At 48.6% G+C, this 14,004-nt stretch overlaps 1 protein-coding gene and 1 long non-coding RNA gene across 3 annotated transcripts in view; one reads left to right on the top strand and one right to left on the bottom strand.

Annotated features, from left to right (window-relative positions):
• The window catches only part of LOC127045963 (uncharacterized), a 593,465-nt gene that overhangs the window by 132,121 nt on the left and 447,340 nt on the right, over window positions 1-14,004 (top strand). The gene's annotated exons all lie outside the window — the stretch shown is intronic.
• The window catches only part of CRHR2 (corticotropin releasing hormone receptor 2), a 199,314-nt gene continuing 191,398 nt past the window's right edge, over window positions 6,089-14,004 (bottom strand). For both annotated transcript variants that reach the window (XM_050942736.1, XM_050942737.1), the window contains one exon: window positions 6,089-7,208. In XM_050942736.1, coding sequence (XP_050798693.1) covers window positions 7,068-7,208 — 141 coding nt within the window. In that variant the 3' untranslated portion in view covers window positions 6,089-7,067. The remainder of the gene's footprint in view (window positions 7,209-14,004) is intronic.

Below are 14,004 nucleotides of genomic sequence, written 5' to 3'. Positions count from 1 at the left end.
CTTTTCTAGAGCTGCTATATTCCACTCCCTATTTCTACTGCAGCTTTCATCTGGGGATCTCGCCTGCTTGTGAGCAGAGCTAACCACACAGCTTAAGTACTAATTGTTCGTTTCTGGTGCTGGCAAGAAATTCAGATGTTTTGGCTTTTATGTTGTCAATAATTACAAAACGATTTAGGGCCTCATCCAGCACCCACTGAATTCACTGGGGCTAGGTCTACACTGGGGGGTCGACCTAAGATACACACTTCAGCTACATGAATAGCGTAGTTGAAGTCGGCGTATCTTAGGTTGATTTACCTGTCCGTGAGGATGGCGGTGAGTCAACCGCTGCTGCTCTGTCGACTCTGCTTCCTCCTCTCACCGCAGTGGAGTTCCGGAGTCGACAGCAGAGCGCTCGGGGATTGATTTTATCGCATCTACACTAGATGATCAATCAATAAATCGATCCCTGATAGATCGAGCATTACCTGCCGAGCTTTCTTTCCATTGACTTTAAAGGCTTTGCAGCAGGCCCTTCACAGCAAATGTCTTTTAGCAGATGGGCCAGGGACCGACCCTCAGCTGATGTAAATGGGCCTAGTTCCCTGGGCTTCAATAGAGCTGGGCTAATTTTTACATCAGCTGAGGATCTGCCGGCGATGACAGAAATCTTGCCCTTGTCCTCTTTTTGTCAGATGATTGCATTTATGCTCATGAAGAGGTTTGCAGAGCTATGCTGCCCCGTGCCTCCCTTGTATCTGACACCCACTCCCTACACTCTAGTAAAATGCCATCACCAAGACTTCTCTTCCTGCTCTTTGAGGAACTCTCCAAAATCTTGCTCTTAAGAAGGCAGCTGGCAGGGAAGCAAGACCTAATCAGGTGGCATCACTTTGAATAAATGTAACTCTGCCTCCAGGGCTCAGCGGGTGGGAACGGCTGACAGGTGCAGAAATCTTTCATGGGAAATCAAACCAAGGAACAGTGCTTTTGCATTTGCATGGTAAACCGAAAATAAATACAAATAAATAAACCTTCTCCCAGTTCGAATTACCTGCATGTACTTAGCATTGACTTGAAACAATTATATGCTGAAGGTTTGCAAATCCATTCTCTGCACTGGCATTGGTACTAGCAGTCATTATGTTTTGCAAACATCCTCCTTGCACTTCATCCCAATAAAATCTTCCTGGGTGTAATATTCTCACCCACTGTCAGGCCCCTTGACACCGCCAGCCTGGGCCAAAGGGGTCTAGTGTAACTGAAAATCAAGCCCCCATTAATAGTCTGTGGAGACGTGTTTAAATCCATGGGACTAGCCTGTGGTGAAGTGCATGCAGCTGCGGCTTTGCTAGTCCGGGAGCCCAGCTAGCTAGATTAAAGCAGGCTTGGGTCCATCCACTCAAGCAGCAATCACATGGCTTGATTGCAGCCCAGGCACACCCAGAGAGCAACCTGAAAACTCAGAAACCCTTTCTCAATAGCAAGCCCATCGCTTCCTTCCACTGCCACACCACAGAAACAAAACAGCGCTGATCTTTTCAGTGTCTCCCCCCTGCAGAGAAATGACATAAACTGTTTCCCCGTCAGTAGACGACCTTGAAAGGCAACTGTGTGCTGTCATAATCTTGAGACAGGGAATCAGATCAACTAGGTAACTCGCAGAATGGGAACTGCTACAACACATTGGACCTGATTCTGCAGCCTTTACTCAGGGTGCGTCGCCGTTACTGCTAGTAATTCGACCTGTCCCACTGGATTCAGTGGGATTATTACAAAACTCTGACTATGAGGGACAAATATTCTGCTGGTGTAAGTGGGCAAAACTCTGTTGAAGTCAATGGACCTGCATCAATTTGCTCCTGCAGATAATCTGGCCCAGCATGAGTAAGGGCTGTAGAAAGGGGCATGTATTGGTACATGCACTGTACAATAAGAGAGTTCTAGGAGTTTACTGTGACTGGTAACAATACATGAGGGCTATTAAAAGTAAATGTTGCATTTACACTCATCTGAGACTGATTTTGGCTCCAAATGTAAAACCCTTTTGAAGGCCACATGGATGGTTTTGATGAATACACACTCAGAATTGTTGGGCAAACCTCTAGCAGTTCAGCTCAAAGAAGCGCCCATGAGACTTCCAGGTGGGTTTTACAGAGCCAAGAAGTTCCGAGAGTTTGGACAAGCATCTGTACGTTCGGGTGCTTATTTCAGCTGAACTGTGAGGGGTTTGTCTGACCTCAGTTCTGTGGGAAGCCAGACTGCTTGAAATAACCACTTACCTGACTGAAATTCCCCATGAAAATGGGACCATTTCTGTGTTTGGAAGGAGACGAAAAATCTAATTGTCCTTGAATAGCTTTGCTGTTTCTTGCAAATACCTTGCACACCTCTGTGCTTTATAGCCTCGGAGGGACTGTAAGGATATGATCTAATTAACCACCCCCAAAGTGAGAGAGTACTTTCTCCAATCAGACACTCCCAGGAAGCAGCACAATTTCTTCTTGGCACACACAGCTCATTCCCTGAAATGAATCTAAAAACTCAGGGTGTGGGCAAGTCAGACCACTTTAATGGGCTAAAACGGTCCCAGCCTTTACCCATAACATGTTAGAATGTTAAAGGAATCTGGCTTGTGTGGCCCCACAAAGTCGCAGGACCTCCTGGTCAACCTCCTCCTCGCCCTGGCTAAAATGGCCATGTGCACAACCAGGGAGAGGAGGTTGGCCAATGGAGACTCCTGTGACTGTGGGGCTTGTTTCCAATCCTTAATCTGTTCACATATCCGGGCAGAGTTCCTCTCAGCGGCGTCCACTGGCTCCCTTGACACCTTCGAGGAGCAGTGGGCGCTGTCTGGGGTTCTCTGCTCGGTGTCCCCGTCAGGCTCCCTTCTTATGACCCTCTGACCGCACTCCTGTCCCTGTTCTTTTATTAGTTGTCCCCTGGAATTAGTTGGGTTTTTGAGGTCCTGTAGATCCTCCCCTTAGGCTGGGGGGGATCCTTTAGCATTGGGCGGGCTTCCGCCCGCCCAGTTCCCAGAAACTCAATAGGTACAGAGGAGATGCCAGTTTGAAGAGAGCAGAGAGGGCTGTGGGTTTAGAGACCAAACATGGCAGGGAAGTCTTTGGAGCACCACAAACCCGAGAAGAAAAAATGCAGCTTCCCTCCACGAAACCCTTGGAAGCTGTGTTGCTGCTCACCTGAACAGAACAAATCACCCAGATGCTGGGGGAGATTCTTTTTTCTCGGGCAAGAGAGGATATTTTATAACTTCCTTTCTTCTTTGCTACTGAAACTGAGTGTGATGAAAGGAACTGTGCACAGCAATGGGATGTCATCTATGTTCTGCTCTTCTGGGATGTGATGCAAGGAGAAGACCCTGAGAATGGAGGAGTTTTGTGTTCTGTTGAAGGGCCCTTTTGCGGTATGTTCATTTCAAGTGGGTTCTCATTGTCCAAGATGCTCTGTTGTTTTCCATTTCCCATGCTTAGGCATCAAACCCTCTCACTAACAGCCAGGCCCCATTTCTTCTTCCTCCCCAACCTAAAGTGCCATCTGGATCAATAGAAACCAACCCAGAATCGTGTTTATTATTGAAAATATACAATATTTCTGAACATCTCTGTAGCGAGGCGGAATGGCTCCCAGCCGCGCCTGAGAGGGCTGAGCCAGAACAGACGCCAAAGTAGGCGGAGCCACCGCCGCCTGTTTCCATTCCCCAGAAGTCAAGGGGCGGGACAGGAAGTATAAAGGCCCAGCCCCAGCGCTCAGTTGACCGCTGGCCACCAGAGAGGACAAACACTGGCGCCCTAGCTCCCGCTGGGCCGAGTTTGCCCCGTGCTCACTACCCGGAGGAGGACTGGCTGAGCCGGCCCCATGCTCACTACCTGGAGGACTGGCCGAGCCTGCCCCGTGCTCACTACCTGGAGGACTGGCCGAGCCGGCCCCGTGCTCACTACCTGGAGGATTGGCCGAGCCGGCCCCGTCCTCGCTACCCTGAGGAGGACCAGCCGGATCTTCCCCTCGCCCGGTACCCTGAGGAGCCGCCTGAACCACCCCACCTCCAGCGTCCCGAGGACCAGCTGTGCTTACCCAGTGCTCAGTATCCTGAGGAGCCCATGGTGTGGGACATTGCGGAAGACGCAGGTGATCCACAGGTATCAACGGGGGGGAGATGGGAAGTGGCCCAGGGGTAGCTGACCCTAGTCTGGCTCCAGGGGACCCCAAACCAATGTCAGTGTGTTGCGGCCAGGATCCCCACTGACACAGCAGCAGACTGCCTGCCGCTGCTAGGGCCCCGGGCTGGGACGCAGTGGAGTGGGAGGGCCTGCGTCCCCCCTGCCACCCTTCCAGGGGTGGCAGACTCCCCCTCTCGCTGGCCTGAGGAGGCCTTTCTTCTAGACTGTGAACTGTTTGTTTGCTCAGCCCCTGCCTGAGGGCTGTCTTAAACAGATAGTTAAGGGTTAATAGAACAGGAGTACTTCATGTCTCTTTTGACTGTAAAGGGTTAACAAGTTCAGTGAGCCTGGCTGTCACCTGACCAGAGGACCAAGCAGGGGACAGGATACTTTCAAATCTTGAGGGAGGGAAGTTTGTGTGTGTGCTGTTAGTGTTTGGTTGTTGTTCACTCTGGGGGTTCAGAGGGACCAGACGTGCAACCAGGTTTCTCTCCAATCTCTCTGATACAGTCTCTTATATGTCCAGAATAGTAAGTACTAGGTAGATAAGGTGAGTTAGGCTTATGTTTGTTTTCTTTATTTGCAAATGTGTATTTGGCTGGAAGGAGTTCAAATTTGTATTTTGCTCAAAGGATTTTAATTTGTACTTGTATACTTAGGCTGGGAGGGTGTTCCCAATGTCTATAGCTGAAAGACCCTGTAACATATTCCATCTTAAATTTACAAAGATAATTTTTACTGTTTTTTCTTTCTTTAATTAAAAGCTTTTCTTGTTTAAGAACCTGATTGTTTTTTTATCTGGTGAGACCCCACGGGACGGGGTCTGGATTCACCAGGGAATTGGTGGGGAGAAAGGAGGGAAGGGGGAGAGAAAGGTTAATTTCTCTCTGTGTTAGGATTACTTTCTCTCTCAGGGAGAGTCTGGGAGGGGGAGAGAGAAGGAGGGTGGAAGGTGAATTTTTCTCTCTGTTTTAAGATTCAAGGAGTTTGAATCACAGTGATCTTCCAGGGTAACCCAGGGAGGGGAAGCCTGGGAGAGGCAATGGGGAGGGAAAGGCTTTACTTTCCTTGTGTTAAGATCCAGAGGGTCTGGGTCTTGGGGGTTCCCGGGCAAGGTTTTGGGGGGACCAGAGTGTACCAGGCACTGGAATTCCTGGTTGGTGGCAGCGCTACAAGTACTAAGCTGGTAATTGAGCTTAGAGGAATTCATGCTGGTACCCCATCTTTTGGACACTAAGGTTCCGAGTGGGGAATTATACCATGACAGGGCCTGAGAGCCTGACTGTTTCCTGCCTCCCCAGCTAGGTCGACCGTTCACCCAAACTTGGGTAGCGAGGTGGACTGGCTCCCAGCCGCACCTGAGAGGGCCAAGCCCCCACATCAGACCGTTACAATCACATAAAAAGCCTAGTAGATACGTTTGCTCGAGTTCAAAATGCAAAATTGATACTCTTTGTGCAGCACTTCGCACATTCCTCGTGACTCAAATATCATCCTCAGCACCATCAGCGTTGTTAGTTTTTACACAGCTTCCCTTTTATTTTATGATTTTGAAACCCAAGCAATACAGCTGAGCAAATCCTCAGTTGTCTTTTCCTTGCCACCAGGTAAAACAAAGACGTCTGGTGGCTGCTTACACAGTTTCAAAACTATTCGGCTAAGCAGAGATGAAACACAGTAATTTATAGAGAGATCCAGAAATACTGCTGAGTTTGTCTGTTTCAAAACCTCGTATGTGAACAAGGCTGGGAACCAGCAGGCCAAATAGCCGGCTGTTAAATAGCTCAGTGATTCCCTAACCCAGCAGAGGGAGCAGTGGGGAAGATACAAACACCTGCCAGATCCCCTTTTGCCTGTTCCCTTGCTCACTAGGTGAGACTTCTACCAAGCTCAGAGAAGGAGACTGACTGACAATTTACAGAACAATAGAAACCAACCCAGAATCGTGTTTATTATTGAAAATATACAATATTTCTGAACATCACATAAAAAGCCTAGTAGATACGTTTGCTCTAGTTCAAAATGCAAAATTGATACTCTTTGTGCAGCACTTCGCACATTCCTCATGACTCAAATATCATCCCCAATACCATCGGCGTTGTTAGTTTTTACACAGCTTCCCTTTTATTTTAAGATTTTGAAACCCAAGCAATACAGCTGAGCAAATCCTCAGTTGTCCTTTCCTTGCCACCAGGTAAAACAAAGACGTCCGGTTGCTGCTTACACAGTTTCAAAACTATTCGGCTAAGCAGAGATGAAACATAGTAATTTAGAGAGAGATCCAGAGATACCACTGAGTTTGTCCGTTTCAAAACCTCGTATGTGAACAAGGCTGGGCACCAGCAGGCCAAATAGCCGGCTGTTAAATAGCCCAGTGATTCCCTAACCCAGCAGAGGGAGCAGTGGGGAAGATACAAACACCTGCCAGATCCCCTTTTGCCTGCTCCCTTGCTCTCTAGGTGAGACTTCTACCAAGCTCAGAGAAGGAGACAGACAATTTACAGAACAAACCTGTTGAAATCATTGGGAGCTGAAGTGTGGAATGAGACGGGCAGTTGGTCAAAACAGTCTCTTTAACCACAATCCGTAAAGAAAAACAAAATCGATCGTTCCTTCCACCAGGTTGTTTTCCATTTTGTCATTAGAGGCTGAAAATCTCTGAATGGGGCTACCAGTTTTAAATCCCATTCTTCCTTAAACATGCTCCCCCCACCAGCCCCCTGCACTCCTTTCTTCGTTATATTTTTGGCTGGTTGCCTTAAAGCAGCATCATATATAAATGGACAAATTTCCACTAAGACACAAGAGGGTGTCTCGCTGCAAGAGCACAGTGCTGAGAAAAGGAGGAAAGACAGACAAAAAGGGGGAAGAGGGAAAAACTCTTAAGGTGGCTGGACGTCTGCGTGGTCAAACTGCTGCCGTCTGTTTGATGCTGTGGAAGCTGATTCTCGTCGGGGAGGTGGGGATCGACATAGCCCGGGCCACGCGCACGCGCAGGGCATGGTGGTCCTGCCAGCGATGCCAGCGTTTTCTCATGGCCGAGCGGACCTGAGGGGAGAGAGGGAAGGGTGTGAGTATTCGGAAGGAACCCGCTTCTCCTGTTAATGGGGATGCTGTCAACTTGAAATCGAGTCAATTTCAAGAGGGAGTTCCAGGTTCTGCAATGACTCAGAGCCTTCTTTGCTAACGTTGGGGGTTTTACAGTCTAGTTTATGTGCTTCTACAACCCACATCACCACAGTACCAGAGCGCCTCATAATTAAGGCTCCCATTTTGTCACGGGGATTTTTAGTAGGAGTCACAGACAGGTCACAGGCAATAAAGAAAAATTCAGACGCCCGTGACTAAAAATATCCATGACAAAACTGGGAGGGAGAAGGCTCCAGCACCCATTCCTGCTGCTGGGGCTCCGGGGTACCCTACCACCTGTGGCGGCTGGGCAGTTGCAGGGGCCCCGACTGGGAGCTCCCAGGGTCCCCCAGCTGCCCATGACTTGGAGCTGCGGGGTCCCTCCACCGCCCGTGGCTTGGAGCTCTCGGAGCCCCTGCTGCCTGTTGCAGCTGGGATTTGTGGGGGAGGGGCCCTGCTGCCCATGGTGACTTGGAGCTGCAGGGGGAGGTCTCTGGAACAATCACTGATTCCATGACTTCTGCAACCTGAATGACAAAATAGTAGCCTTAATCATAATCTCTGTTGTATTTAACTCCACAAACCTCTGGTGCGGCAGGCAGTGATACTGTCCTCCTTGTACAGAAGGGGAACTCAGGCCTGGAGGGGGTACGGGGCTCGCCCCAGCTCACACACAAAGTCTGACTTTCCTATTTTTTAAACAACTTTTTCCAGTCCTCTGCTGCTGCATGGGATGTCCACACATACTACAAGGGCAACAGACTGACTCTCTGGCTATACAGCAGACGGGGGGGAGGGAGGGAGAAGGGAGGAGGAATCACGACCAGAAGTGATCTGGAGATAGATCTGCCTTCTAAATCCTTTCACTTGTAGTCACCTTAGGTGAAGGGGAAAGATGGCCGTATGGTTATGGCACTGGGCTGGCACTGAAGAGATCTGGGGTCAGTCCTAAGTGGTGCCTCTAAGAGACTCTGCAGCCCACGGGAGGGGGGCGATGGTGGCTTTAAAGCCAATCTTGTGCCCTCTGATCCTTAACTTTCCTGCAGCACCTGACATAGTTTAGAGAGCTCAGGGGACCTCCCAGGGTGGCTGCCTTAAGGGCTGCAGTGCTACCTGGAAATGCCATCGTGGTGTGGCCCTTCTCCTGACATGCCCCACCATCAGCTCGGCCCCGGTGCCCACCTCCACTAGCGCTTATGAGCGGGTAAGTGGAAGGCTGTTTTTCAGCTGTCTTCCACAGTGCATTAGCCGGGAAATTCTCCTGCAGCCAGGACCAGGGCCGAGAGGGTATGTGTCTACTGCAGTGGAAAACCCGTGGCTGGCCCGTGCCAGCCGGCTCAGGCTCACGGGGCTGTTTCATTGCAATGTAGGCATCCGGGCTCAGGATGGGGCTTGGGCTCTAGGATTCTGTGAGGTGGGAGGGCTCCAGAGCCTGGGCTCCAGCCCGAGCCCAGAAGTCTCCACAGCAATGAAACAGCCCTGCAGCTCAAATTGGCTGGCATGGGCCAACCATGTGTCCAGCTGCTGTGTAGATGTACCCTGAGAGCTTCTTTATGCCACTCCAACCCTTTTATCAGGTATAAGGTGGCAAAAAGGGTCTGATCCCTGGGTTCGATTCCTGACTTTGCCACATACTTCTTGTGTGACCTTGGACAATGAGTTAGTGTCTCTGTGCCTCGTCTGTAAAAGGGCTGCTAATGCTTCCCTTTCCCCCACCCTTTGTCTGGTCTATTTCGAGTGTAGGCTCTTCACAAGAGGGGCTGTCTCTTACTCCGTGTGTGCACCAGCATGATGGGGCCCTGGTTTCTTTTGAAGACATTAGGTGCCGCCCTAATACAAAATCATAATATTTGTATATAACAATCGTAGGTAAAACGTCGTCAGACAACAGCGTGAGCTTGAAGTGTCCCTGAAAGCTGCTGCCCACTCCAAAACTTGCACATACTACAAACTGGGTTCTACCCACATTCCCTGTTTTCCTAGTCTAATTTCCATAAACATCATAAAAAGAGACTTGAATTATGAAATGGTGATTTTTAGCCATATAAAATAGACTATTGCCTCCCTCACCCTAGGGAGGGATAGCTCAGTGGTTTGAGCATTGGCCTGCTAAATCCAGGGTTATGAGCTCAATCTTTGAGGGGGCCATTTAGAGAACTGGGGTAAAAATCTGTCTGGGGATTGGTCCTGCTTTGAGCAGAGGGTTGGAGTAGATGACCTCCTGAGGTCCCTTCCAACTCTGATATTCTATGGAGTAGGTCTTCTGCAGTTATGTCAGAAGCAGGCCAATAATGGTTAGTTGATTCATTAGGTCTTTTTATTAACTATGTGTTGTACAAAAAGAGCCCACTGGCCTATGGGAGCAGCAGAAAGACAGATGCTGACGTGTGCTACAGAGACACAGAGTGGTGAGAAAGTCAAGCCATAACCTGGGGGCTTGGTTATGCCTCTGACGTTGCCTGTAGGCAGCCCATGGTGGTTCAATATAGAGCAGTGAAGGGTTATTTTCCCCTTCTGTTTTTAGATGAACACACACAATAATGATATGAGCTTCCCCATCACAGCAGGTTTTTAAGAACAGGTTGGACAAACACTTGCCAGGGATGGTCTAGGTTTCCTTGGCCCTGCCTCAGTGCAGGGAGCTGGACTTGATGACCTCTCAAGGTCCCTTCCATTTCTGTGATAACACAAGGATGGCACACAAATGTGCTGTGGTCATACAGAATCTACAGGGTAATGGGGTGGTTGGAACTATCCTAAACTGAATGTGGGCTTTCCCCTTCCTTCCTTTTGCAGCACATTCGAGACCTCCCTTTGCACATTCCATACACACACATAGACAAAATATCACCAGATGCTGAGGTTTCATTAGGGAAGAGTTTCCTCCCGGAGTGAAATCCATCCTTGTGCAGAAGGCCAACACAAGGCCTATGTGCCACTTAAGCCCACCCAATCAGTGAATTTCACCCCCCGTAATACAGAAGGACCTTCAAGTGGCTGTACTGTGTAGCCTGATAATTATCTCACAGACAGCTTGACAGTCCTGACATAACTAATGCATCCCAGGTGCTTGCAGAGCAGCACTCTGGTGGGTCATGAAAATGATGAGTTATTTAATGGTCCCATATGCTTCTGAGCAATCTGTTTTGACCAGATACTTACCTGGATAATGAAGTCAGATTAGATTTATCAATTGAACTTCAAGCCAATCAAGTCAAATAGAGTGACCTGGAGATAAAGACGTGAATCTGAACAAGCAGTGGTTTGCATGCATTCACGAGACTGCTCTTTACTTGAGAAGTTTGAGACAGGACAACGGGCAATAACAGCAGTGCCGAGCTGTACAGCTGAAGCTGCCATTACGGGCCATACATGTGTAAATATGCTGCATGTTTAAGGAGATGAGCCGACACACACTTGGCAGTGCCACGCTGAATCTAGTGATGCCCAGCATGGGTTAGAGTTACAAGGAAGAGTAGACATGGTGCCACTGAGCATCACCAGGCCTAACTTTTAGGCATCTGGACAATTACTGGGATTCACAAACCTAAGCTCCCTCTACCATGAATTGAGAGAGACGGGCGCCTCAGAATGGGATTCCTAAAAGCCAACACACTAGGCGAGAAGCTGCCTCAGCTAGCCATTGGGAGATGCCAAGGAGAAGGATACATGATAAGCCTCAGTCCTCTCAGAGATAGGTGCCTAAAGCCTGGGCTGCTGCGAGGCGCCTTCCTGAGTTTGGGACTCTCAGCTGCAAACCCTCTCTGGGCATTAGGCACTTACGTCATTGTAGCAGGAGGTGACGATGCCACTGTCCACCTTCTCACTTTCAGTCCAGTGATTACAGTGGGAAACACCTGGGTCAAGTCGCCCCTTCCACTGGAGGGGAAGCAGGGATGTGAGTTGGGATCTGCCACCTCTCAAAGGGGCACCCTCACCCCTGGGTTACGGGATATCCTGATGTGGGGCTGCCCCAGTTTCTCCTGTTGAAGCTGTTCCACGCTGGATTATTAAAAAAAAGTCACTGGAGCAGGAGGACTGGATGCTGGGCCAGCCAGCTCCCAGGGCAGAGCTCTAACCAGCAGCCTACAGAATTGCTCTCCCTGCTTCATCATTTATACAGTGCTGAGGATTGAGGGCATCGCATATCAGAACACCTCATGGCCCAGTGGCTAGAGCACACACTAGAGAGGGGACAGATCCCTGTTCAGACCTCTTCTCTGCAGGCAATGGCTGGACTTGAACTGGGGTGTCCCACATGCCAGGTGAGTGCTGTAACCATTGGGCTGAAAGTTATAAGGTGGGTGCCAGCATCACCTCTTCCTCTGGCTGTTTGTGTAAGCTCACCCTCTAGGGGCCTGCTCCAGGAGGTGAGGTCTGACCACTTTTATGAGATCAGGTCCCACAGGAGAGTTTGGTGAACAGCTGTCTTCTCTCAGTTCATGCAGGGTGCTAGGGCTCTGGGTCCAGCCAACTGGCATGAGGTGGCCATGTGCATGCTCGGAGGTGAAACATAGGGACCTAGGGAACTTTTATTGCAAAAGTCTAGGCACCACATGAGTTTATTCACCTATGGCGTTTGGGGGGCAGCCGAGGGGGGGCTTTGTGCACCCCAGTGGGGCCTGTTCCTGGGATTTAGGTACCTAACGTGGCAGTTAGGTGCCTCAGTCCTGTTGTGCATCTAGCCCCATGTGTCTAAAGCCCAAGCAGAAGAGGGTAACTCTAAATTTACCTCTCCTCACTATGCTCAGAACTGAAACTCTGGCAGCACTCAGCTAAAACCAAACTTATGTATGGAGTATTTCAGGGAAAAAATAGCTGAGGCGAGTACAGCAGCATGTTAAAAAAACAACTAATAAAGCGCATGGTGAGAGGACAATAGAAAAATAGCACCGACATTTACAAATAATCTGCTTGACATCTGAATTGATCTCTTTACAACAGATGTTGTGCCTGTCTATCTAGCATTTCTGGAGTCAATCATCAGCTCCTAGCAACAGCATTAGTATATCAATGACCTGACATTCACAACGCTAGCCTATCATAGCACACAGGGAGGCATAAATACACAGACACCAGCATCAATGGCTGAAGCGCACACAAACACCTGGAGAAAGAGAAATTAGCACCTTTGTCTCTATAAGCATCAATCACTTGAGATAAGAGAGGTTGTCTGTGCTATTAGATCACAGAGTTCAGTTCTCCAGGCTCCAGCTGTTTGGTCAAACTATTTGTTGCAAACAATTTATTCATGTGATTTGACCCTTTCTACCCTTTGCAAATTGCGAACTGATCATGCCCTTCCTGAATTTGTTCATCCCTTGGAATTGTTTGTCAAATACCATTTACCAACACATTTGGGCCTATGGGTTACAATGGGTTTGTTCTTTGTGGGTATTCCACTATTCAGTTTGTAGAATCTGGGCTGTGGGATTGGTCACGGAAGTCACCTGGTTATGGTTTCTGATTCCTGATTGAATGGCCTACCCCAGGCATTCTCAAACCTTTGCATACTATGAAGCACATTTTACTGGAGAGACTGCTGTGGACACCTCCATTCCCACTACCAGCCATGTGCACCGTCAAGGAAGTGAAAGAGAGAGGGATAAAACCCGCAGTACTCTCCCTTGACCACAGTAGTGGGCTAATTTCTTGCAGCTATCAAGTAGAAGTTTGTGCTAAGGAAGAAGTGGAAATAGAGGAGTGTAGTGGTCTTACAGATCTGTTTTGGGAGGACGTTTCATGTGTCGTAGGCAGAATGAAAGAAAACTAGATATGTTTGTACCATCCTTGACACGGTGGGAACGCAATCACTTGGGGCCTCTAGATGCTAGGACAAAACCCATAAATAATAATACAGTAGGTAAAGGGGTGGGAAGGGCCTTGGGTTGAAGACATGAAGCTTGAACATGATCTGGTGGAAAAGAGGGAGCAAATGGATGCATTCAAAGAAGGGGCTGCTTGGTGAGAACAATGGGAAATGATCTTGGCAGCTGCATTTCATATGGATAGAAGGGAGGTGATATAGGGTTGGGTAGATAAGAAAGGAGCAGGCTGCAGTAGTTATGCTGGGATGACCACAGTAAAGACCATTGTACTGATTGTATATGGTTCCAGACTGTTCAATGTTGCTTTGCTAGTGGCTAGGTGGATAAAGCTTCTAGACTCAGAGTGCCTGGTCTAAAGGCCACTGAAGTAAATGGAAAGGCTCATGCTGATTTTCAATGGACTTTGGCTCTGGCCAAGAGTTATCGCAATGTTTCCATAAAAACAAGTCCAAGCGATGAATTCACTAACAAGTTCCATCTGCCTTCTGCATGGAATGAGCTCTTGCTATGTTCTGGTTCCCAGCATTGTGCTATGAACTGAGATAACTGAATTTGCAACTTGGCTTTTTGGTAACAAATGGATTTGAGCAATGACTCCTGGAGAAGCTGGGTGGAAGTTCCATTAAATTCACTCTGTAACTTAGGGGAGAGGACAAGTTGTGCGGCACCAAGTCTCTGACTTTTTTCATCATTCTCTCTATGCACCAAAGAGATACAGAGGAGAGTATGACAGTTATGTAGGAAGATCCTCTAGGTTAGAATCAAAGCTATTAACTAAATCTTCAGTTAGGCCTGGTCTACACAGGGGGAGGCGGGAAATTTGATCTAAGTTACGCAACTTCAGCTACATGAATAACGTAGCTGAAGTTGACGTACTTAGATCTACT

Source organism: Gopherus flavomarginatus, chromosome 2, assembly GCF_025201925.1.
Source record: "Gopherus flavomarginatus isolate rGopFla2 chromosome 2, rGopFla2.mat.asm, whole genome shotgun sequence".
Taxonomy (NCBI): domain Eukaryota; kingdom Metazoa; phylum Chordata; order Testudines; family Testudinidae; genus Gopherus; species Gopherus flavomarginatus.
The sequence above is the reverse complement of the archived record's forward strand: the minus strand, read 5'-3'. Positions and strand labels throughout refer to the sequence as shown.